Source organism: Tinamus guttatus, unplaced genomic scaffold (genome assembly GCF_059628265.1).
Source record: "Tinamus guttatus ecotype Peru unplaced genomic scaffold, ASM5962826v1 Tinamus_guttatus_pri_ptg000202l, whole genome shotgun sequence".
Taxonomy (NCBI): domain Eukaryota; kingdom Metazoa; phylum Chordata; class Aves; order Tinamiformes; family Tinamidae; genus Tinamus; species Tinamus guttatus.
Genome location: NW_028288736.1, coordinates 1,039,489 through 1,062,017, shown reverse-complemented (window position 1 = coordinate 1,062,017; position 22,529 = coordinate 1,039,489). Strand labels below are relative to the sequence as shown.

General features: G+C 42.8%; 1 protein-coding gene across 1 annotated transcript in view; it reads left to right on the top strand.

Moving 5' to 3' along the window:
• Positions 1-708: 708 nt before the first annotated feature.
• Positions 709-22,529, top strand: part of ANK2 (ankyrin 2) — a 168,794-nt gene continuing 146,973 nt past the window's right edge. Inside the window, exon 1 of the mRNA XM_088524032.1 lies at positions 709-841. Coding sequence (XP_088380158.1) covers positions 719-841 — 123 coding nt within the window. The 5' untranslated portion in view covers positions 709-718. The remainder of the gene's footprint in view (positions 842-22,529) is intronic.

The window sequence follows — 22,529 nt, the reverse complement described above, 5'->3', positions numbered from 1 at the left end:
CGCAGGTGAGCCTGCTGTCGCCTCGCTCCTCCGCACCGACTCCTCTGCGTCGCCAGCCCGCTCGGCACCACGGCAGGAGGGAGAGGAGGAGAGCGCGGGGCCGCCTGTGCCGGGCTGTAGCACGGGCGGTCTCAGCAGCAGCAAGTCAGTAAGTCAGACTGCACCATTTTCTTGTCACTCTGCGTAGAGGCGATGTGAGGAGCCGGGAGGAGCTGCCTCCCCCCGACGGTGCTTCTGCTGAAGTGGAGCCTCCCTCCTCGTCAGGAGACACAGCCTCTCTGGAGGGGTCCCCACAGACCTTTCTACTTCAGCGATGTGTGCTTAAAGGCCGTTTCTCTCTCTTTTCTTTCTTTTTTTTTTTTTTTTTTCATTTTTTGACTGAAGCTCATCTTCGTGTGCTGTCGTAGCCAGGCTTGAAGAGGGCTTGAGTCCGCTCCCAGCTCCTTGCTGGTGCTCCAGGACTGTGTGTGTACCTGTGAGACCTTGCACTCGTTGGCCGTGTGGAGGTCGCTCTGAGTTGGAGAGGGTTGAGTTGTGCTGAATTATGGGTGCCGCAGAGGCTGGAGGCAAGCTGTGACCTTTGTGGGTGCCGGAGGAGCCCGAGCAGATTGCCCGGCGTGGCTCTGGCGTGCGGCCGGCGCCCTTGCAGAAGAGCTAAACCACCTGGATACCCGAGCGTGGTGGACACGGCTTCTGTGGAACTGCCTCCCTCTCCAAAATGGCTCACGCAGCTGCTTCCATTAAAAAAGTTCGAGAGTCGGAACTTGAAGAGAGGGAGAGAAACCTTGAGAAGGAGAGAAAAAGACAACGGAAAATCTCTAGGGCAGATCGGAAACGCAAGGTATGCGGGAAAACAACAACCCCCTTCTCCCTTTCCCCCTCTTCCCACTGCCCTTGTCTACATGTACCACCTCACAGGTGTATGCTGCCCCATGTGTAATGCTCTCTCCTTCATTTTCATTCCCTTTCATATCATATTTCCTATATGTATCCTTGCCCATCATCTCTTGGTCCTGCTATGGACCAAGTGTCGCTGCAGTGAGCTTGAAGTGCTACCAGTCATGGCAGTACATAGGCACACTGGGAGCAGGCAAATACAGATGGCCCTTGGCACCCTAGTCCCTGCTTCCTCCCTCTGTCCCCAGAAGGGCTGGAGCTGAATCTCCATGTTCAGGAGCCGGGTTGAGGGCGGGAGGTGGCTGGTTTTGTGCTGAGCAGGGGGTGGTGGTACATTTTTGTGTTTCACAGAAGCATTTTCTCCCTTCTACTTCCCAGTTTTAGCTGCTGTTCCCCCACTGATACCCAAAAGCAATAGCATTGATGCTAAATACTGCACAGGAGGGTCTCTTCTGCTCACAGTCTAGCTGAGCTGCTACCGAGTTAGGTATCAGGATCTGACAACTGTGCTGCCAGCCATGATTCAGGGTATTTGCGCTGCACACTGCAGGTGTGTGTCTCTAGCTACGGCCTGAAACGCAGGTCTGCAATCTGCTGTTTTGCGTATGTTGCTGGTGGCAAGCCTTGAGTCTGTCGAGGCATATCTGCTTTAGATATTGCAGGTTTGCAGGAGGCTTCTGCTAATTTGTAATTATAGTTTCTCTTCAGTGTTAGAAATGCAGAGTGAAATCTCTGTTGATTGCTTTGAAAAATAAAAACAGAATAAAAAAGAGCATTATTGGTGATTTACTTTCCAGATGACTGTACAGTTTCCAAGGACACAAATAGTACACAATTTTCTCCACAAATAGTGGAGACAATAATTAAATAGCTGAAGGATACCTTAGCAAGTTTCTGTTAAGGATGGGTTTAGGACTAGAATGTATTGGGAGTACCTGTCTGCTTGGTGCCATTTTTTTTTTTCCTCCCATCTCGGTAATCTCTAGGCTGTGGTATACATTAACTCATTCACTGACACCATGTTTTGATAAAGGTATATATCAATAGCGATGATCTTTGTCCCTTTTTTTCTTTTTTCTTTTATATTACGTTGCATGTAAATACAGGTCTCTGTAAAAGGAAAAAAAAACCCAGAATGTTGCAATATAATGTCTGAATTTTCTGATCTTTTTGGCAAATCTCTAGGATTCAGAAGCCATCTGTTCACTTGGCATAACTGAGAAAATTTTGAATTCATCTTATATTGAGTCTTTCGGATGTCAGGTTTTGAGCTGCATGAATTAAATAAAATTAGCAAGGCTCTGATACTTGCGGGACCTTTGGATATGATCAGTCTGACTTTGAGAAGGCTCCGTTTACAGAGTTCATTAAGTTGCATTAGAATTCCCTTTATCAGGACAAGAATGTCATTTCCAATGTACGCAATGTTTGGATGCTGAGACAGAGCTGCTTGGGGCAGACTGTGATTACTGAACTAATCCCCTAAATGGGACACTGCAGCATAAGGTAGTTTTTGCAATTACATTTTTGATCATGGACTTCGCTGAAAAATATCCACCCCCACCCCCTGTTTTTTATAATGTCTGTCTGTGTTTGGCAGAGGGTCCTCATGCTCGCCCAGACAGCATGTATTGTTTTTCCCGGCTTGCGTATATCCTGCTTTTTAAATGTGCTTGATTCAAACATGTATGCTACTACTTTAATTAAAGGTTAATGGAATTGATGCTGCCCCTTCTGCTGTCTCCTTTCCTGGAGTACTGCATAGCCCTGGCTTGAAGTAAGCAGGCTCAGGCCCTGTGTGTGCTGCTGCTAATGGGAGGTGCTGCAGGCCGCTCACCAGGGTTTTAGCTCTAGGGAACACCAGCGGCCTTCTCATGGATTCAAGTGTGGAGAGTAGTGCTTGTTTTTGATCCTTTGTAATGCTCAGCCGCTCGCGGGCGGTCGGCCCTCGCCCCTGTCTCCCTCTCACTGCGGCTACGGCTTGTTATGTAAACACGCGCCGCGGCCTGGCGCTCCCGTGGCAGCCGCGCCGCCGTTCACCCGTATACACGTATAGGGGGGTGTTTGTGTGTGTGCACGTGCACGTGCTGTGCGGAGCGCAGAGTCTAGAGCAAATTATGTACATATGTGTGTGCACCCACACAGTCTCGTATATATGAATATACACACACGCATGTATACACATCAATCACTTATATGGGTGAAGAAATACCAGTTCTGTACTGTGAAGTGTGACCATCTCATCAAAGGTGCAGAGCCCTCTCGATTTTTATTGGCTTCCTTGGAAAATGGAGGCCATCAGCAAATTGTAGGAGGGGGCCTGGGGGAAGCAAAATGTAAATAAACATTGTTTGATTGCTGTCGACACTTAGACTCCTTGAACGTATAGAGAATGTGGTCCCAGCTCTGCAGTTTATTTAAAATGTATTGCATTGCAGTGGTCAGATTTCAGTGCAACGGGGATCCATTTTGTTTGTGGGGACAACAGTGAAAGAGTAAATATGCTAAAAAGGTAATTGGGAACTGTTTTTTTGCAACCTTGTTCAGGTATGTGCTATATACTGGTGTATATACTCTATATGCAGGAGGTGCTGGTGATGTGGGCTTGGGGGAGCAACCTTTTCCCTGATCTGAGAGCAGCTTGATAATGCAGAAGAGGAAAATGCAGAGTCATTAATTTAATTTTTTTTTTTTTTGACTCTGCCAGCATGTTGCACATCTATTAATACTGTTCCAGCTTTCAGGGCTCATCTGATGCAAGGTGTGCAATATTTGTTGCTTTTCCTCTTCTCTTGTGTTTTATTTAATGTTGTTTTGCAGTTTGATTGTATTTTCTCTTAGGCAAGAGCATTACAGACCATGGCTGCTGCTCCTGTGCTTCTCAGAATCATCTTAAATGTCACTAATTCCTCTATTTGACAGTGGTCTGGACAATAGCAAGAACATGGGCGTTAGCAGAGCCAGGACAACGATGTGCATCAGAAGCTTTCTTGTTCAGATGTTGTCTTTGCACTCCTTATATTAGAAAACTAATAAACATTTGCAGTTCTTGAGAATTTAATAGAATAATTCCACCCCCGTTAATCAGAGGAAGCTCTTTACAAGCTGAACACAAATTTCAAGACTCTCTCATGTATTAAGTCAGGGACTGGCTAGATTTAAACCAATTGACAAAAGGCAGCTCTGCTCATCTTGCATCTATATGGGAAATTTTCATGCAATCTTTTCATGGAGTACTGGAAAAAAATTATTGATGCAAATACATCACAAAATGTATCCATGTAAAGAAAAAAAGCAGCAGTCCAAATAGCTACAGAAGACACCCAAGTGTGTCAAGAGCATTGAAAGCCGTATACCAATTGAAGAAATGAACAGATTAAGACACGCAGATTTTGAGGATCCTTAGGAATTAATTTCTTTTGTACCACCTTTATTATTATTATTATTATTATTATTATTATTTTACTTATTTTTGCCCCACAGTGTCTTTTAAGGTAGCAGGATATGGTCCATGTTTTACAGGGTGGGGAAAATGAATCACTGAGTTTGTGATGGTTGCTCATGGCGTCGGAGGCAAAGCTGGCATTACAGCCATGGACAGTACTGCACACACACTTGCTCTTCCTTTCCTGGGAACTTTTGATAGCCGTCAGAGCTTCCTTGCTTTGCATGTGTCAAGTCTTTAGAAGATGAAAACCAACCAACCAAAGACCAGCCAGAAAAGGTGTTACCCGAAGCCAATTTTGCTGCCAAGTAGAATTGGTTTTGAATGTACCAATATGGCCGATGACTGATAGCTACTCTTTTATCATCGATGATTGAGGACCTAGTCTGAAATCCTGTCTCTCTAGTAAATATTTATTTTATTTACATACACTTTTTAAGTTTTAAACAAGTTTTTAGGTATGCAGTTTTTGAAAGGCCAACTGCTTTGTGGGTTCAGCATCGTTTAGCAATTTATCCTAAAAACTTCTACAACAACTGTAATATTCATAACCGGCAAAAGAGAAGCTGGGAAACAACAGTATGTCACTGAATTTTGTCCTTTATTTGGCACCCTAAGGACTGAAAAAGCTCCGTGGAGCTGCTGCTAGGCAGTATTTGCAGGACAGGGATGGAGGGGGAAGCAAAGAGCTGCTACTGTCAACAGAGATCGGGAGTGTGGGGAAGAGTCAGCATGGGGCATGCTGACTTCCATGCTCCTTCCATTTGGTAGCTGCAGCAGACAGAGGGATTGATTTTTCTTGATTTCCTTCAACCTCAGGCCATTTTTTTTCTCAGCATCATCTTTTAGAATAATTGAATATCAGAAAGAAATCAGATGTTATGAAATTCATGTAGAAAATGATGTCACACTTGTTTCAGAACCAAGTGGAAAAGCGCGTTTGAAATGCAAACATGCCGTAGGGAGAAGAAGCAAGTAATCGTTGTGTGCTGAGGGCAGGAGGCACAAAGTTCACCCTTTGGGAAATGGCCAAAGCCTCAGAAAGGAAAGGAAGAGATGGAGGCAATAATGAGCATGCTAGAAAAGCATATGCCCTATCATAAGTCATGTTCTGGGACAGGCCTTCACTCTTGGTCACTCATACCTTGGTCCATGGGTGCCAGTGTTGCCTCAGGTGTGAAATGCTGGAGCATCAGCTTATTTACAGTTTGCTTTTGGCTAAGGAAGGGAGATGATCTCTCACTAGTTAACCTTTATGTGCTTGAAGCTTTAAGGTTTATTGCTGCTTTAACCTACTGTTTTTTCCCTAGCACTGAGCGTGTCTCATCTATTCAGTGTCTCTTCGTTGCCTTGGCAAACATCTATGTGATTCAGTAGGATTTCTAGAGGTTCCAAATGCTCCTTCAACCACAAAAAATGAAAAAAGAATTGGTGTTTCATAACTGTTTATGTAGAGGGTGTCTATTCCTGATTCTCTTTGAGCATTTACCTTCTATATCTCAAACTTGTAGTTTTATTCTGTAAAATAATGCTTTTTTTGATGATATTGTATTTCATAATATATTGGTATGTGCTGTATCAGGTTTGGGATGTCCTAGTCAGAGGGGTGATCTACATGTGACTTCAGCATCATTCCTCAAAAATACATGCTAAAGCTTGCAAATGCTTCTGATTTGTTAGGTATATATCGAATAGTTTACTAAGCCAATATTTTATAAAGTCTAAATTAATCCTTTACAAAGCAGTATATGATGTCTCTCTCTCTCTATATATATAACATTTTTGCTATGCAAGCCCTCTCACTGTGTTTTCTATGAGTGTCCTGGTCAGTACACTTTTCGTGAGCAACTTCAGTGTGACTTCAGTGTAAATGAGCAGAACGAAGCGAGGCTCTAAAATGATTGCTAGCTAAGCTCACTGCAGATACAGGGTTACTCCAGTGCCAGGTTTCGTTATTGTTCTACTCTGAATTTTGCTGTGAGAATTTTGCTGTCTGTTGCCGTCTGCTATAACTACACAGCAAACAAATATATAATATCACAAAATGGTAAGCCAGGCTGATAGTAAAAGCTGGCGCTCTCCAGTTCCATTAGTTCGGATGAGAAAAGTGAAATCTCTACTGCAAGTTTGAATTTCTTGATCTTTATATTAGTTTGTTGTCTAACAATATCATGATTTATATGTGGCATATACATTTAATTACCTTGGTAACTTTTAAAAGGCAAGATACAATTTTAATAAATTATACATCAATAGGATTTGAAGATGCAGATCATTTGCCTCCATGTAGTTTTGATATCTTTTTTCTAGCTTTAAATTAGTCTGTATCTGGGATACTTCAGAAAATGTTGTGTCAATAGACAGGGTTATGGAGTTGAAAATCTGTAGGTAGGTAACATGGGCTAAATACAGTGGTGATTCTCATCTCTTCAGTATTTAGTGAGGAGACTCAGCACGTGCCTTGTGCCCACCACTGGCACAGCTAATGGCTGTGATGGACCCTGGAGCAGACAAGTTCCTATATTCTCTCTCCCTCCCTCCTACTTGTACAGTGAGGTACAGGATGAAGGAGAGAAATCAAGCTATGGTTTCATCATTTTATAAGGTTTGTAGTAATTCTCCACACTGCTTTCTCTCACAAGAAGATGGGGCAGAAGTACTTGGGTGGGGGAAACCTGATTTACTGGAGCTTCTGGAGTTGCTGCTGGGTTGGCAGATCATGCCCCACTCCCTGCTGATAGCTGGGGCTGCCATTCTCATCTAGCCAAGCAAGGCAGAGCGATGCAAGTATTTGGAAATACCTCTTTGTTTCTTCCTCCCACCTTCCTCCTCTGACAAAAATCTGCAGGGCTCCTAGCTCCGTTGTGTTAGGTACTGTACATCGGAGGAGGAAAACGTGGTCCTGACAAGCTCAGGCTCTTCCTTGGTGTTTGTTGTCAGTCTTGCTTGATGCAGTCCCGTTGAATGCACTCTGCATGCATGCATTGTGGGTTTTATGGCTGGCTTGCCCCATAGTGTGTTTTTTTTCTGCAGAGGTATTAAAGTGTCAAAAATGCCAAAGTTTTTCTCTTTCTCTCCATCCATTTCAGCAAGAGAACTTCTGCTGAATTTTGAGAGACCAAATAGCAGGAGAAGTGCCAGCCCTTGCCTGAGGTGACTACATCTATCCTGGTCTCTAGAAATTTAAGTTTGGATTCTGTTCACTGTAAACTATATGAGATTAAAAAAAAAAAAAAGAGAGAGATCTCATTTTACACATGGAAGAAAATCATCCTCAATACACTTACGTGTCTTGTTTTGGTTTTCACTTCTCATACTGTCTTGCTAGGTCCTCTGCATTGGTGACATTTTTTGCACCACTGAAAGAATTTTTACTTTACACTCAAAGTTTGGTGTTACACAATTATAAAGATGTTCTTTAAGAGAAGTTTTACAAATGGAGACCAAGTTCTGAGAAAGAAATGTAGATGTCACATGTTAAACTATGAAATATAATCTCATTTCTATAATTTAGTTCCTTAGGCTTTCCTGTAGGACTCCTGGGGAAGTTTGGCAGCTGATACAACTAGTAGTGGCATATGAACACTGAGAAATCACACTGTAATGGCAAGATCTGGAGTCAGGCAGTGTTATACGTATCTGCTGTAAGGTAGCGTAGCACAGCGTGGAAACAGTGACTGTGTGTGTAGCCGGTAGAGCAGAATTACTGTTATTCCTGCAACACTTGTTTACTGCAGGGTCTCCTGCCCCACACAGGCTGAAAGTGCAACCAGAGCCTGTGCCTGGGGGTCAGGACTGTAGGAAGCCCTGTGGCCTTCATCTGCCCTGTGATGGAAATCGCTTATCAGCCTTTTCTTTGCAAACATACATATCAGTATTGCTTTATAATTAAAAAAAAATACATTGTTTTTTATAAACGTGTATATTAGAATTTTTTCCTTAAGGGTTGTTCAGTCAACATAGTAAAACTGCAAAGAGTATGGGACATGGTCTGATATTTAGCTCCTGTATGATGACTTTGAGGCTACTTTGGTGCTAATGGTTTAATTAAGTGAGTTATTGTGCAAATTGGAGGTTAATGAGATCACTTGCAGTCATCTCTTTAGCTCCCAGTCATATTCCAACAGCAAAATACAAATATAGAAAGTAATGTTCACCAGATACACAGAATCATGCTGAAGATTGTTTAGAGACTTGGATCCTAGTTGAGGGTTTTATAGACAAACAGGATAGAAATCTTTTCCCTTGATTTTTTTTTCTCCATACTCAATGCTAGTGAATATTTATAGTGTATGTTTCAAAGTAGGGACCTGAACTGGATTTTATTTAGAAAAAAGTCCTGCTGATGTCAGTGAGAGGTGTCGGTTATAGCTATAGATCAACAGTATCAGTCCTGTAGCATTTTCCAGGTGTGACTGAAAACTTCTGTCTCTGTAGTATCTATTCTTGTCCTAACAAAATTCTGTACAAGAAATATTTTGCATTTTTATGGGCTTACCCTCAATTTTATCCAAGATTCAAGAATTTTTCTGCATCTAGATTTCAGTGTAGTGGAGCTGATAGTCAACCACTGATTTCCTTCCTTGATTGAGTCTCCCTGCTCACAACATACCTCTTGCGATGCTCACCTTTTGAGAGTGTGTTTTTGTTTGGAGTTTTTTTTTCGTTTTGTTTTTATAGTAATTCCTGTTGTCTGCACAGATTGCAAGCGGTTGCCCTGGGGCAGTCATTGTGGCATTAGGCAGTTCTTCTTGGACTTGTGGCAAGATAGTTTTTCCTTCCTGGAAGCTCGTTATTTAGGGCAGCATCTGCAATTGGCAGCGTTAGGATAAGAAGGTTTGCTTTCCGACATCGATTCGCCATCAGTTTTCTTAGGGCCAGAACCAACTCCTGTGCTTAAGTAGATCTTAATGAACACTCCTGTCAGCAAACTGGTTCAAATGAAAATGGAGCCATATACAGCTGAAGTATACAGTGTTTTTCTCACCAATCAGTGAAGCTGTCCAGGTGTAAGTAAAAATAGATACTCCACACTTGTACACAATCATATTATGTGCTCTAATAGTGTGCATAAATTACTGAAATCTGGCAAGGTAATTAAGTTATTTCCTGCTGGTTCTGAAAGATTCATGTTTACACTGTACAAGGATTTTTCTCTTGGCTCATTATTTGTAAATATTCCATATATTGTCACAGAATCATAGAATGCTTAAGGATGGAGGGGACCTCTAGAGATCATCTAGTCCAACCCCCCTGCACACGCAGGGTCACCTAGAGCACGTGGCACAGGACTGCGTCCAAGCGGGTTTTGAAGATCTCCAGAGAAGGAGACTCCACAACCTCTCTGGGCAGCCTGTTCCAGTGCTCTGTCACCCTCACTGTCAAGAATTTTTTGCTTGAGTTCCTGTGGAACTTCTGGTGTTTCAGTTTGTAGCCATTACGTCTAGTTCTGTTGGTGGCTACCAGTGAAAAGAGACCAGCCTCATTCTCTTCACTCCCTTCTTTGAGATATTTATACAGATTGATCAGGTCTCCTCTCAGCCTTCTCTTCTCCAGGCTGAACAGGCCCAGCTCCCTCAGCCTCTCCTCATAGGGCAGATGTTCCAGGCCCCTGATCATCCTTGTAGCCCTGTGCGGGACTCTCTCCAGCAGCTCCACATCCCTCTTGTACTGTGGAGCCCAGAACTGGACACAGTACTCCAGATGTGGCCTCACCAGGGCTGAGTAGAGGGGCAGGATCACCTCCCTCGACCTGCTGGAGACGCTCTTCTTAATGCAGCCCAGGATTCCATTGGCCTTCTTGGCCACGAGGGCACACTGCTGCCTCATGGTCAACTTGTCGTCCACCATGACCCAGAAGGTCAGTCCCCAGCCTGTACTGGTGTCTGGGGTTATTCCTCCCCAGGTGCAGGACCTTGCACTTGGCCTTGTTGAATTGCATGAGGTTTTTCACCGCCCAGTTGTCCAGTCTGTCCAGGTCCCTCTGGATGGCAGCGCAGCCCTCTGGGGTATCGGCTACTCCTCCCAGTTTGGTATCATCAGCAAACTTGCTGAGGGAGCACTCTGTGCCTTTATCCAGGTCATTGATGAATAAATTGAACAGGACTGGACCAAGGACTGACCCCTGGGAGACACCACTAACTACATGCCTCCAGCTGGACTCTGCACCACTGATCAGAACCCTGCACCTCTGATCATCACCCTATTTATATTGTAAATACATTTTTTGTTTTGCTGGACTCATTCCTATACTGTGACCTTATATATGCAGATCAATAGAGTTTAGTTACCAGCTGCCCTTTTACAAGTAACTGAAATCAAAGGCTGCAATTAAAGAAGTAGTCGTAATTGCCATCTATTTGTTAGTTCAGCATGTTGACCTCTTCAAAAGCTAGTATGTTTTTAGCATCTTAGGGCTTCTAATAAGAGGTAATTTGGAGGCAATATGCTCAGCCTAAATACGTTTCAGAATGCGTTTCCCACCAATCTTGAAAATGTGGAGAATCTTTGGGGATATTCTATTTAAAGTCAACTTCCTATTGTTCATCAGGATGCTGAAGGTGATATTGCACACAGGCTTCCCTTCCTTGTGAAGGAGGAATACATATTAAATGAAAAAGGAAAGAGAAGGAGCACTGGATTTTAAAAATTCTCTTGTTTGCACAGACATTGACAAAGTCAACAGAGACTAATTGCCTCTGGCAGAGGTTGTGAGATCAGGCCATGAAAAACTTAGTGTTTCATATGTAGAAAGATGTTACTGTGTTGCTACTGTTCTATCAGACCTGAGGAAATATACTGGTTTTTTTTCATGATGATTTGGATCTGTGTTTGTTTTGTTTCTGTATGTAGAATAAAGCTAGAGTAGTGAACCCATGTTCACCCAACATGGATGGAGCGGGTCTTTGTCTAGGCTGGTAGAAAATGATTTCAGCCTGTAGAACCATAATGACAAAACTCTCTGCGCTGCTTTATGTTTAATAATTTAGGTTTGTTTTAAATTATTTAGGATTATTTTTAATTATTTACTCTTCCTGGCTTGTGTTATGCCAGGATGCCCCATAAAAACCATGCTGCTGCCCCAAAGCAGTGAAGCTGACAAGGCACCAGGGGCTGCGGGCAGCTGAAGGGCAGTGAGTGGCTCCCTGCACAGCCCGTGGTTCGTTCAACGACGACTGGGCCTCCTTCGGCTTCCTGGTGCTGGGCTTTGTTTTGTGGCACCAAGGAAATTGCACCCGATCCGTGGGTAATGCTGTGGCTGTGCAGGGGTAGGAGACAGCTACCAACACATATGAACTAGCAGAGCCGCAGGCCCCGATGAGCTGAGGAAATAGCTGTGCTTGTAAATGCCTTTCTGTTGTGCTGACCGCTGTGGTACTGGCCAGGAGAGCCACCCTGGGGGAGAGCAGTCGCTGCAGTTGTCCGAGGGCTCCAGCGGTGCGGGTGAATTGCGCTCCGCTGGGCCAGCTGGCAGTGCAGTCAGCTGCATGAAGGCCAAGGACCACGCCGGGGTCCCCCAGTTTAATAACAGCGCCGGGAGTCGCTGCTGGGAGGAGGTTATTGAAATAAGACTGCTGATCTGTCCCAATGTAACACTTCTGTTCTTGCATCAAATAAAAAATGCTTTAGGTATTTTAGGTACCAGGAAAAGAAAAAACATGTTTTTGTGGTTTTTTTTCTTTGTATGTTGAGGATGGAAAAGCCTGCATGGTTAGATGAATTTTGGAAATATTTAGGGTCCAGCGTGACATGACTTTGCAGGAGTAATTCAGCAGAATTCAAGATGCTGACATGAGCCCTGTGAAGCTAGAATAGTGGGCATGCGTCAATGCTGTGTGCAGAGATGGCTTACTGGTCAGGGACTTGTTTTGGAAATGGTGTTTGGTATTTGATAATTTTTTAGGTGTTATTCCGAGTGTTCGGTGGCAGTTGTCACTGGTGTGTAGCAGCCACGTTTTTCTGGAGCGGTACACGGAGACACCATAGCAGCTAGCGGGAGCGGACGCTGTGTCCCTCGCTCTGGCGAGGCCAGCCGGCGCCTCCCCGGCACGGCGCAGCGCCGCGGTCCGTGTGCTCAGCGAGGCGCCTTGGCGACCGGGGAGCTTCAGAGCCTGACCAGGGCTTCGGGGCGGTGCGTAGCAGGGCCGGCGATTCCCTGAGCTGTGTGGTACGTGCTGTTCCTGCTGGGCACAAGGACAGCACAAAGGCTGCAGCACTGCGGGGAAGGCCGACCTGCCACGCCATCGCTTCGCAGCAGTGATTTATTTACTAACATCTTCTCCCTCTGATACAAGTGCTAGCAAGATGTACCTTAACGGAGCTGTTTCTCCAAAGTAGTGCACGGTCCCAGCTTTGTTGAATTATGAGGCCTTGAAAAGGTTTCCCCAACAAATGAAGTCAGAAATAATTAATAGCCGTACACAGAGCTAGTTCTGTTCCCGAGTCCTGCATTGCAGCAGGAGGATGTTTGCAGGCTCAGGCCTCGCTACCCTGCCAGCAGCCATAAGGAAGCTTCCCCTTAACCCCTCAGTTTCAGTGACTGCTTATCTGGGATCTCTCATCAGGAAAACACAGCTACAGAAGGGTTGCAGTTATGGCGCAGTGATCCGAATATCGGGGGATCTCGTATAACTGATATAGAGCTGTGGACTTCTGTGGAATTAGACAAGTTTGTCTTGGATTTACATTGAGGATTTGCCCCTGCAGTATTTGTTTTTAACTTTTGCTCCAGTAAACTCATTTTTTAAAAAAACTTAGAGCATTTTTTTTATTCATAGCGATTCTTAGTAACTTCATCGAAATGCAAGAAAAAGGCAATTCTATAATAGCAGCTTAGGGGGAAACAGCTTACTGCTTCAGTTTTGTGACTATGTAGGTAGTAGAAGAGCCTAATTAGCATCAGTTTTCTATTTATTGCAATTTAACCATGTTTGTAAGTCTCAGCAGTAAGTACATCTTTATAGCAGCAATCTTCAGTCCAGAAACCTGAAATACAGAACAAGGTCTTTTTAAGACATAGCTGCTCAAATCAGGAAACTGTAGTCAAAGGTTAGAAAGGACCACTTGATTTTATAAAAATATGAGAGTAAAGGCTTAATTCACTGAAATCCTTGAAAGAATTCCTACTCATTCCTGCTACTAAATTTCTTGAAGATTTAGGGGTTTTTTGAGAATATTTCAAGTTGACAGTAATTCACCTGCTGTGTTCTTTCGTGTGTTTGTGTGTGTATATGTGCATTTATATATATATATATATATATATATATATATATAGTGTGTATATATATGTATGCATTTAAAACATCCCACACAGATAGCAACGTTGATGGCCTCGCTGCTTCCCACGGCTGAGGATAGTTGTCAATGAATAAAGCAGGACTGGGGGGCTATACAGTTTTCTGTCTGACAGAATAGTGCAGAGCTTTGCTTCCTTGATTTTTGTGTCTTGGTCTTTTAGTGAGTGACAGAGCTGGAGCTGTGACCAAGCAAGAACAGTCTGACCAGGACTAAAGGACCCCACAGAAATCCTGAGGCAAAGATCTTGTTGACTCAAGTGGGTGTTGGAGCAGGCTCACGGAGGATGGATAAGAATAGCCAAATATTCACTTAATCAGACAGCTGCTTCCCATGTATGCAGTGGTGATATCCTCCCATAAGTGAGTCATCCTTTGCAGTAATAAAAAAAGACCTTGGTTCGTCACTTTGAAAGCAATAGGACTGGTCAGAAGTCTTGCACATGACCTGGGCTCTATCTGTTGTTTTGCCTGAGAAATGGTAGCCCCTTGAAGTATTTTGTTATGTGAGATTCCCTTTCCCATGTTTCACTTTATCGCTGTGGATATGAGTGACTATACTGCTGCTTTTTGCATGCATTTATATGTCAGATAGATACATGCTTTGCTTTTGTCCTAACAGCTGCGCTGGGGTGAGTTGCTCAAGGCCGCAGGCTCAGAGGTGAAGAGCTTTAGTGCAGTATTCCACAAAACAGGGAACTGCTTCAAGGGGGATGGGAGTCCTGGCCTTCCTCCTCTAGTGCTCTTCAATCTGTTGTAGTCTCGGACTGCAGGGAACAGTATAAAGCCCAGCACCAGCCTCATCTCTTAAGCAGAAGACTTAAGAGATGAGGACCTAAGGACCGGTTCATCCCAGCATATCTATTAACAATTGCATTTACCTAATTAGGAGCCTGTTCCTTTTCCGTAGCATGTGATGGAAATCGTGTGTCTCACTGTCCCATGTGGTGTTAGATGCTGTCAGAGGGAAGCTGAAAGAGCAGCGTTAAGAGCAAGCCCAGGAGAGGGAGGTAGCTTGTAGAGCCTGATGACCTATTTTCCATCTTGCAGTCCCCTCTGGGCCAAATTTTGGTCCTTAGCCTTAAAGTCCAAATAGACAAGCCAGGACAGTTGTGGAAGGGCCCTGGTGAGAGGCGGTATGGGTGAGCAAAGCTGGTCCGAACCGGGAGCGTGCCGTCCATCCGGAGCGCTGCGTGTCCTGGCTTCCCAATCCGGGCTCCGCCGCCGCTTGGGCGCTGGAGCCGGGGCGCGAGGGCAAGGCCTGGGCAGCAGCGCTGTAAGGGAGATCCCTGCTCTTGGCAACGCTGCCACGTTTTGAGGTAACTCAGTAACGCGATTTAGGTGGGAGCGACCCGGTATTACAGTTGTGTTGCAGAATTTGAAATGCTACAATCACTTTCATTGCCATGAGAAACTTTCATTTTGAACAAAAAGTACCAGTTTTGCAAAGGGTCTTTTTTCAAATTTGTGGAATTGTTCTGGTTCTTGCTGGCAGTACATCTTAATGTGTTTTCCTATGTGCTTGATTTTTTTGTCCATTTTAGTTTACATTAGTAGGGTTCAGAAGCATCTAATTTTGGTTCTCTCCTGTTTGATGAAACTATAAAGCAGCCATCACTCCTAAAGGTCTGCACTGTGAGGAGAGCACAGGCATTTTCTTTCATGTGTATTTTAAGATCTTTAATCCCAGTTTGACCACATGTAATGCCAGTATATCTGGATGGCAAAACTATTGATTTACCAGTCCAATTCAGCTTTGAAGGAACCTCATGTAAGGTCATGTGCATTCTTTATGCGTATCCAAGAACAGAATTTGGCTTTGGTTAGTCCACTCTTTGACAATACCATAAATGCTTTAAATTCTAATGTCTGTTAATGTTTAAGGTTGGACCAAGCCAAACAAGAAAAGAAAACCCCCTGCAAAACCTAAATGTAGGCTGCAGACTCCTATGGCTCTGTATCAGTTAGTTAATGACAGTTTGGTATGCGTCTGGCCTATAAAGTACTGCTGTATCCAGCTATCGAGCATTAGTTTCAAAGAAATGCAGGACTCCCTTTTAAATTCATACAGCTCAGTTCCCATTAAATCTACTAATATAATTGCATACAAAGTCAAAGTGTTAACTTTTTTATGTACTTCAATAACATAGGTCGTATCTTTTCTACTGTAGCTGGACTATATCATTTGTGCTGTCTCTTCCGCTTGTCGCCTGTGTTACTTGCACAGCCCTATCACTGTATATGGCCTTTCTTACCATCCTTGCATGTCTGCGAAGGTATTTATATGGATGACTCCACGTTCTGGGCTTGCAAATAATCCAGATTTGTTGAAAAACGCATACTCAATAGATCTGAAAATGTTACTCCCTTTTGAGGTGCATTATTTGTAATAATTATTGTTGTTGTTGGAGATACTCAGTTGTGCATGATTTCCCTTCCCGTAGTTGCAGGCCTGGGATCCCTGTGTGCTCTGCAGGCAGCCCAAGGGTTCAGCTTGCTTCTAAATCCCAAATAATCCCGTGTGAGAAGAACAAAAATAAAACTGATCTCCCTTAGAATAGCCAGGGAAGCAAAGGCTCGGAAATGCTGTTTATGCCCCGGCCAGTGCGTGCCAAGTCCCTGCAGTTCCCCAGGCTCTTTGAATCTTCAAGAGGTTAATGTGTGCCCGGCGAAGGGTCCTCTGGCCCTGCTAAGCACCGGGCTCCGGGGCCTGGCGGGTGGCGACCGCCCGGGCCAGGGGCTGGTGTCCGGGGCAGAGCACGGGTGTTGGGACGAGCTAACGGGGAACCACGGAAAGGTGGCTAGAGAAGTGAAAGGCCTTTAGAGTACAGCTTTTAGACTGAAGAACAGAGGAAAAGAGGTTTTTTGGGAAGGGCTTTGTCCCAAATCCACACGTTCTGGAATTTGCCAATGCTTTCAAGTCTTCCATCATGAAAGTTGGTTTGTTTGTCTTTGTTTGTTTCACTTACATGGCATAAAAATGCAGAAATCATTGTTAAAACTCTGGAGGTTTTACCTCGTTTTTAATAATTACAGTATGTGCACATTGTGCTTATCACAGCAGTATGGATTATGAGTGACAACTAGCGTTAAGACTTATACCAATCTTAAGATACACTTCTCAGAAAATATTTTTTTTCCAGTTTTGTCTTTGACCATCTTCATTTCTCTTTAATTCACGTTTTGTTATGTTATGCTGTTTTTAATAGTCCCGGAAGGTGACATAATTACACAAAAAAAACTATTTTGTCTTTATCAGTTGTTCATTATCAATCTCTCAATTTTTAATGTATAGATAATTCAAAAAATTCAGAATCATAGAATTTCTTGGATGAAGACTTGGTTATAGATGATAAACGTAGCAGTTTGTACACTGATTTGTACAAATTATATGGATTTTTTTCTGATTTTTTTCTAAACTCTGTAAAGATATGTTTTTGATTATCCAAACTGTATATTTAAAACTGTTTATATATACGTAATTATGTAAGTTTATTCGGTTACCTAAGGATGCTTATTTGTTTTCATGCTTTTCTGTCCTTTCCTTGGATGTTTTCTATAATTAGGAGGTACAACTTCTTATTTACATACAAAAAAAAATTGGACTCTGTACGAAATGCTTTTGATCTTGCAGAGTTGTTTTTGGAAGATTTTCATCCTCCGTATCTCATCTATCACAAACTACTTCAACATGGGGAAAGAGAAGTAGTTACAGAGGAGCAGTGTGAACCCAAGCCTTCTAGTGCTGCCCGTGGGCACGTGATGAGCGTGGCAGAACCGCGCGGCTTCGCGGGTGACTCTTCTTGGAAGGCTGAACGCAGCGCTCGCTGCGCAGCGGCTGCCTTCGCATCCCCACGGGAGCCCTGTCAGCTTGTTCAACGCCGGCACTTGGAGTCAGTAGTGCCAGGTGACCTTTTTTTGGTTCTAGTTTCAACATAATGAGCAGTATACTACTAATAAAAATATAAATAATATATAATATTCGCGATAAAGGTATTTTGTTACGTACGTTAATAGAAATCCATGTTACACTAGATGTTTAATGTGTCCTGAGATCGTAGGTGGCAGAGGATGCAAAATGCAAAAAGAAGCTGTATAAATGAACTACTCCTAAGTACTTACGAACACATATAGTTATGTACGTCGGCTAATATTCATTACTAGTGGAGAATGAAAGTTGGAATCAGAGGTATAATACTAACCAATATTTTTCATTCAGTGTTGATCCCCTAGGAGTAGGCTTCTGTGTTTTTTATTATTACTGACGAGTTTAGAAAAAAAAAATGCATATATAACATATCCGATTCTCTTTCCTTCTTATACTTAAGCTGACAGGTGACTTCCATATTATCCTCTGTTTTTTAATTCTTAGTATTGAATGTATTAGTAGATTAGGTACTGAATATATTCTTACATATTGAATAGGTGTTGAGTGAAGACAATTCTTAGATAGTGAAGGCCTTAATCTCATTTACTGTGTTTCTAGATGTATGCCCAGACGTTGATCATCTCTGAGACAAGGGGATACTTCTCTACTCACTAATTTCAAGCAGTATTTACAAAGGATTATTTTGTGCAGATGCAATTTTGAAATATATTTAATATTAAAATAATTTTTGCTATTTTGATTTAAAAATTAACTTATTTCCATAGTCTGCAAAAGGTCTGTTAGGACTGTATCACTTGATTGCCATCTATGGTATATTGTATATGTCAGATTATAAGTAGGTTTTGTCCCTTCTGTAGGGAAGATTACAAGTTCTTTACAGAAGGCTTTTACCTTTGAAAATCTAGTGCAAAAATAATCTAGATTTGAGACAATGCAACTTCTAAGAGGAAAAAAAATAATGTAAAGCAACCATACTATTTCAAGTCCCCTAAAATTAATTAGGAACTGAAGCAGAAATTGATTTTAAGGGGAAATACGAAAGTTTTATCTTTGCAAGTTTTATAGGGTTTTTAAGAAACCAAGCAGAAGTGAGCCGTGTCGGAAAAGGGCCGTGCAGTATCGCCGTGGAGCCACGGGAGCAGCCCATGCAGGGGGACGGCGGGAGAGGGGCAGCCGTCCCGCGCAGTCTGCTGGGGCCTGGGTTTCTCCCTTCTGCATTTCTGTGGCAGGGGTTTAAGAGGCTGGGATTCTGAGAGTCAGCAGGGATCTTCTGATTTATTCAAAAGAGAAGATCGGGTGATTATCTTTGAGAAGAGGATTGAGGCCTTGCTTGGGTATTCCAAATTCTGACCAAGATAGTTTGAAGAAATCCTACGAGGTGGTATAAGGCAGAATTACGTACTGTCTGTGCTGAGGAATGAAGAATAGAGCTAATGAAGGGCCAGATATTTAATTTAGATTTAGATTAAACTGCCTCAGACTAAGAGATGCTGAATAGGGTTTATTGTCACAGAGACAAACGTGAAGTTCTGCAAAAGGAGTTTACTTGGGTCGGAAAGCAGCGGAGCTGTTTGTGGGGGCTGCGTTTCCCACGTGTGTCAGCGTGTCGCAGTCTTTCCCCGCACGCCGAGGCCCCGGCTTTGGCGCAGAGGAAGCGTCGTCGCTGCAGCCCTGCTCCTGGGTTGCTGCTTCTGGTGAGACCCCGCGGTGCTCGCAGGCCAGCTGGGCTCACACAGTGCTGCTGAGCTCGACGCTCCTCTGTGCAAGGGCGGTGAATGCATTTCATGCTGTGGCTTTCCATCATTTCCTGCAAGTTCCATGTTTATGCTGAATAGCTTATGAACGTATATTCTTTAATTAGCGAACAGCTGTAATTGTATGAGCACAACTGCTTTTCTCTGTATGTCAGCAAACACAAATACTGTTCTGTGCTCCAAGTACTTCCCTGAGTCTGCAAAGCAAGGGTGACAGAGATAAAAGTCCACAGAGCACCAAAGATCTGCATCCGAGCTGAAATCAGGCTGGTATCAATCCCGCAAATCACCGTCTTGCAGACAGGTACTGGTGTGTGAACAGCCTGGGAACAGGTCTGTGAACGTGCCATGTTTTATTGCCCTACTTGAGACACAGTCATGGTCAGCAAATTACATAGATTAAGACCAGCTGATAAAATTACATTAAACATTTTTTTTCCTTCCATTGGTGTGATCCAGACTTTCAAACTCAGATATATTTTTATAGTTTTGTGGTAAGTCAGTCCTGTAAGAGATCTAATACTGCTTTCAGTATTTGCTGCTAACGCGTGTGTTTCATTTCCAATGCACATTTCTCTCTTGAAACAGGAATAGTGAAATAGGACAAGGAAAGGAGAGAAATAGGCTACTGTAATTTTTATGAGGAGATATATATTTAATATGTAAAGTACTGTGCTTGGCATGTTCCATGCAGTTGTTGCTCACAAGAGGGTATGTACTAAATTGTACTAAACAGAGCATGAAATATATTTTCTGTCACACATCTCATCCCCTCCCCCCAAAGCAGTAGTTTTGCAGACATCAAGAAAGCCACAGTAGCTTTGCAAAGTAGGTATGTGCCACACACTTTTAACATATGCATGAACCCAATCAAAAAGAAAGCAGCGGAGCTCGAAGCAGGTTGCGGGTGTTTAGTTGGGCTTTGGAGCCTGTTAAATGTGTTGTGGAGAGCTCTGGAGTCCTCCCTCAATGAACATGCTCTCATGCATGTGCTTTGGATCCTTGAAGGAGATCATCCTGCTAAAGGCCAATAAAAGACTTTATCAGCCACTTGCACATCGATCGGGTGATCGGTAATCCCTAGAGGGGAAAGGAGGTAGCTTTGGGTTTTTTTTCCTCCTAAGTACTCATCTCCTAAGTCATGTGAGGCTTTTTTTTTTTCTGTGAATAGTTACAGAAGCAAACAGAAAATAAAACAGTGTATTCTGAATTATATAGAAATCAAAAATCAAGGCTTTAGTTATTACTGTATTTCTGTAGATTGCATATTTAACAACATGAATAACAGACTAACACATTTTGCACAGGCTTGCGCTCTAACTTGGAGGGTATATGAGGCAGTACACTGTGTGTTTTGAATTTGAATCGCCCCTGCTCAGATTTTTTTTTCCTTTGTCTCAACGTAGTTTTTGTCCCATGCATTTTATCCATGTAATCCTGGAGGCCAAAGTGGCATACATTTGGAAGAAGGTCCCTTTAAATCCATCTGGTGCCCATGAATATCTCAGAATAACAGAGATTGTGTGTTTTTTATTGTACAAATCATAAAAAAAATTGAACATTAAACAGTTTTCTCCTGTTATGCCTGTGCCCCTTCAGTGCCACACTATCTGTAGATACAGTGGTCTAAATATCTGAAAAGATGGGATATCTGTTTCAGCGTTCTCCTAGGGATACAAAGGCATATGGTACTACTTGGATTAAGAACTCTCTTTATTTCAGCCACTGGCCAGAGAGGGTTGTTAAGTTTAATGTATTGAATGACTCACCATCTAAAGCAGAGAGCAACGGTCCTCATTCTTCAGAATGGCTCAGAAAAGATTTTGGCAATTGACTGGGCTGTAGTTACTTTAAATTGAAAGGGATTTGCTGCTTGGTTCTCTGCCGCTGACAACTTATCAGGGCTAGAAGGGTTACTTGGTCTTAGGAGTTATTTGTTGTCTCTGTGACCTACAGACCTAAAGTAGATGCCAGGAGGAAAAAAAAAAAAAAGTGTGAGTATTTGAGAAAATAGCTGTTGCAACAGTGTCATTGCTGTAAAATGTGTGGGGCTTAAATGGCATAAGAGCATAAATCATAAGAGGTTGTGATCTGCATGTGCTCAAGAACTGATCCAAAATAATTTTACAGAAACAAATGTGCCACGTTATAGTTGACCTTTCCATAGAAGAGCTCCTAGGAGCAAAACATTGCCTTCAAAGTTCAGGGATATCCTAGAACATCCCAGGAGTATCCTAGGCCCTGGTACATTCTCTTTTCACTTTGTCAGGTCCCCCAGGAACTATTTCCCTGGGGAAGGATTCTACATGGGTCAATTGGGGGATTTTTGTCACTAATATATAGATTGTGATTTGTCTTTATACTTTTCCTTCTTTTTCTCCATTTTGTCTTTCTGTCTTCTATTTTGCAGTATGCAATGTTTATACAGCGTTTACTAATATGTTATTTTAACTTCAGTGCTGCATTAGGGCATGACTGAAACCTCTTGTAACAAAGTGAGCTTTGCTAGGAATATCAAAAAGAGCGAAGAAGAATTCCTCATAGCAGAGCAGTTTTGCTGTTCTGTTGCTGTCAAGGTAAATATGATGTCCCTAGCCCTGTTTAATCTTAACAAGACACAGGCTTTGCCATTGCTGGACTAATGTAGGAATCCCATAAAATCAGGTCTCCATCTGGAGACCAGATCACAGCCTTGATTTCACTGCTGCTCGCTGATAACCCTTTGAGCCGTTAGCTGAGATTCTGCAAGTGGCCACATGTCGCTCCTCCTCTCTCTTGCTGTCTAGTAGTAGGAAAGTCAGAAGGTTTAGGAATGACTCTATTTAGGAAGAGAATCTCTGGAAAAGTGAAATGGAAAGCAATGGCAGAGGAAACAATGTAATCAAAACAATAATTCTTCTTGACAGTGTTACCATACTTAACTGCATATCTTTATTTTTCTTTACATTATGAAGCATAAAATAAATACAATATGATAAAAGTGCACTATTGTGCAAAAAAGTTACAGTTGTTACAATGCTTTCTAAGTGCTTTACTTACATATTTCAGGCCTAAAATAAGTTAAATACTTTTAGCTGTGATGGAAGCTTCAAATAAATGAGGCCATAACAATAAGGACAAATATATGCTGGTATTTGCTTGCCAACAGTGGTGGTAACTGTTTTGCCAGTAATTCTCTGCTGACGTTTAAACCAAACAAGCTAGGTATGTTAGAAAGATATCTTTAAAATATCTGGTACCCTTCAGAACCA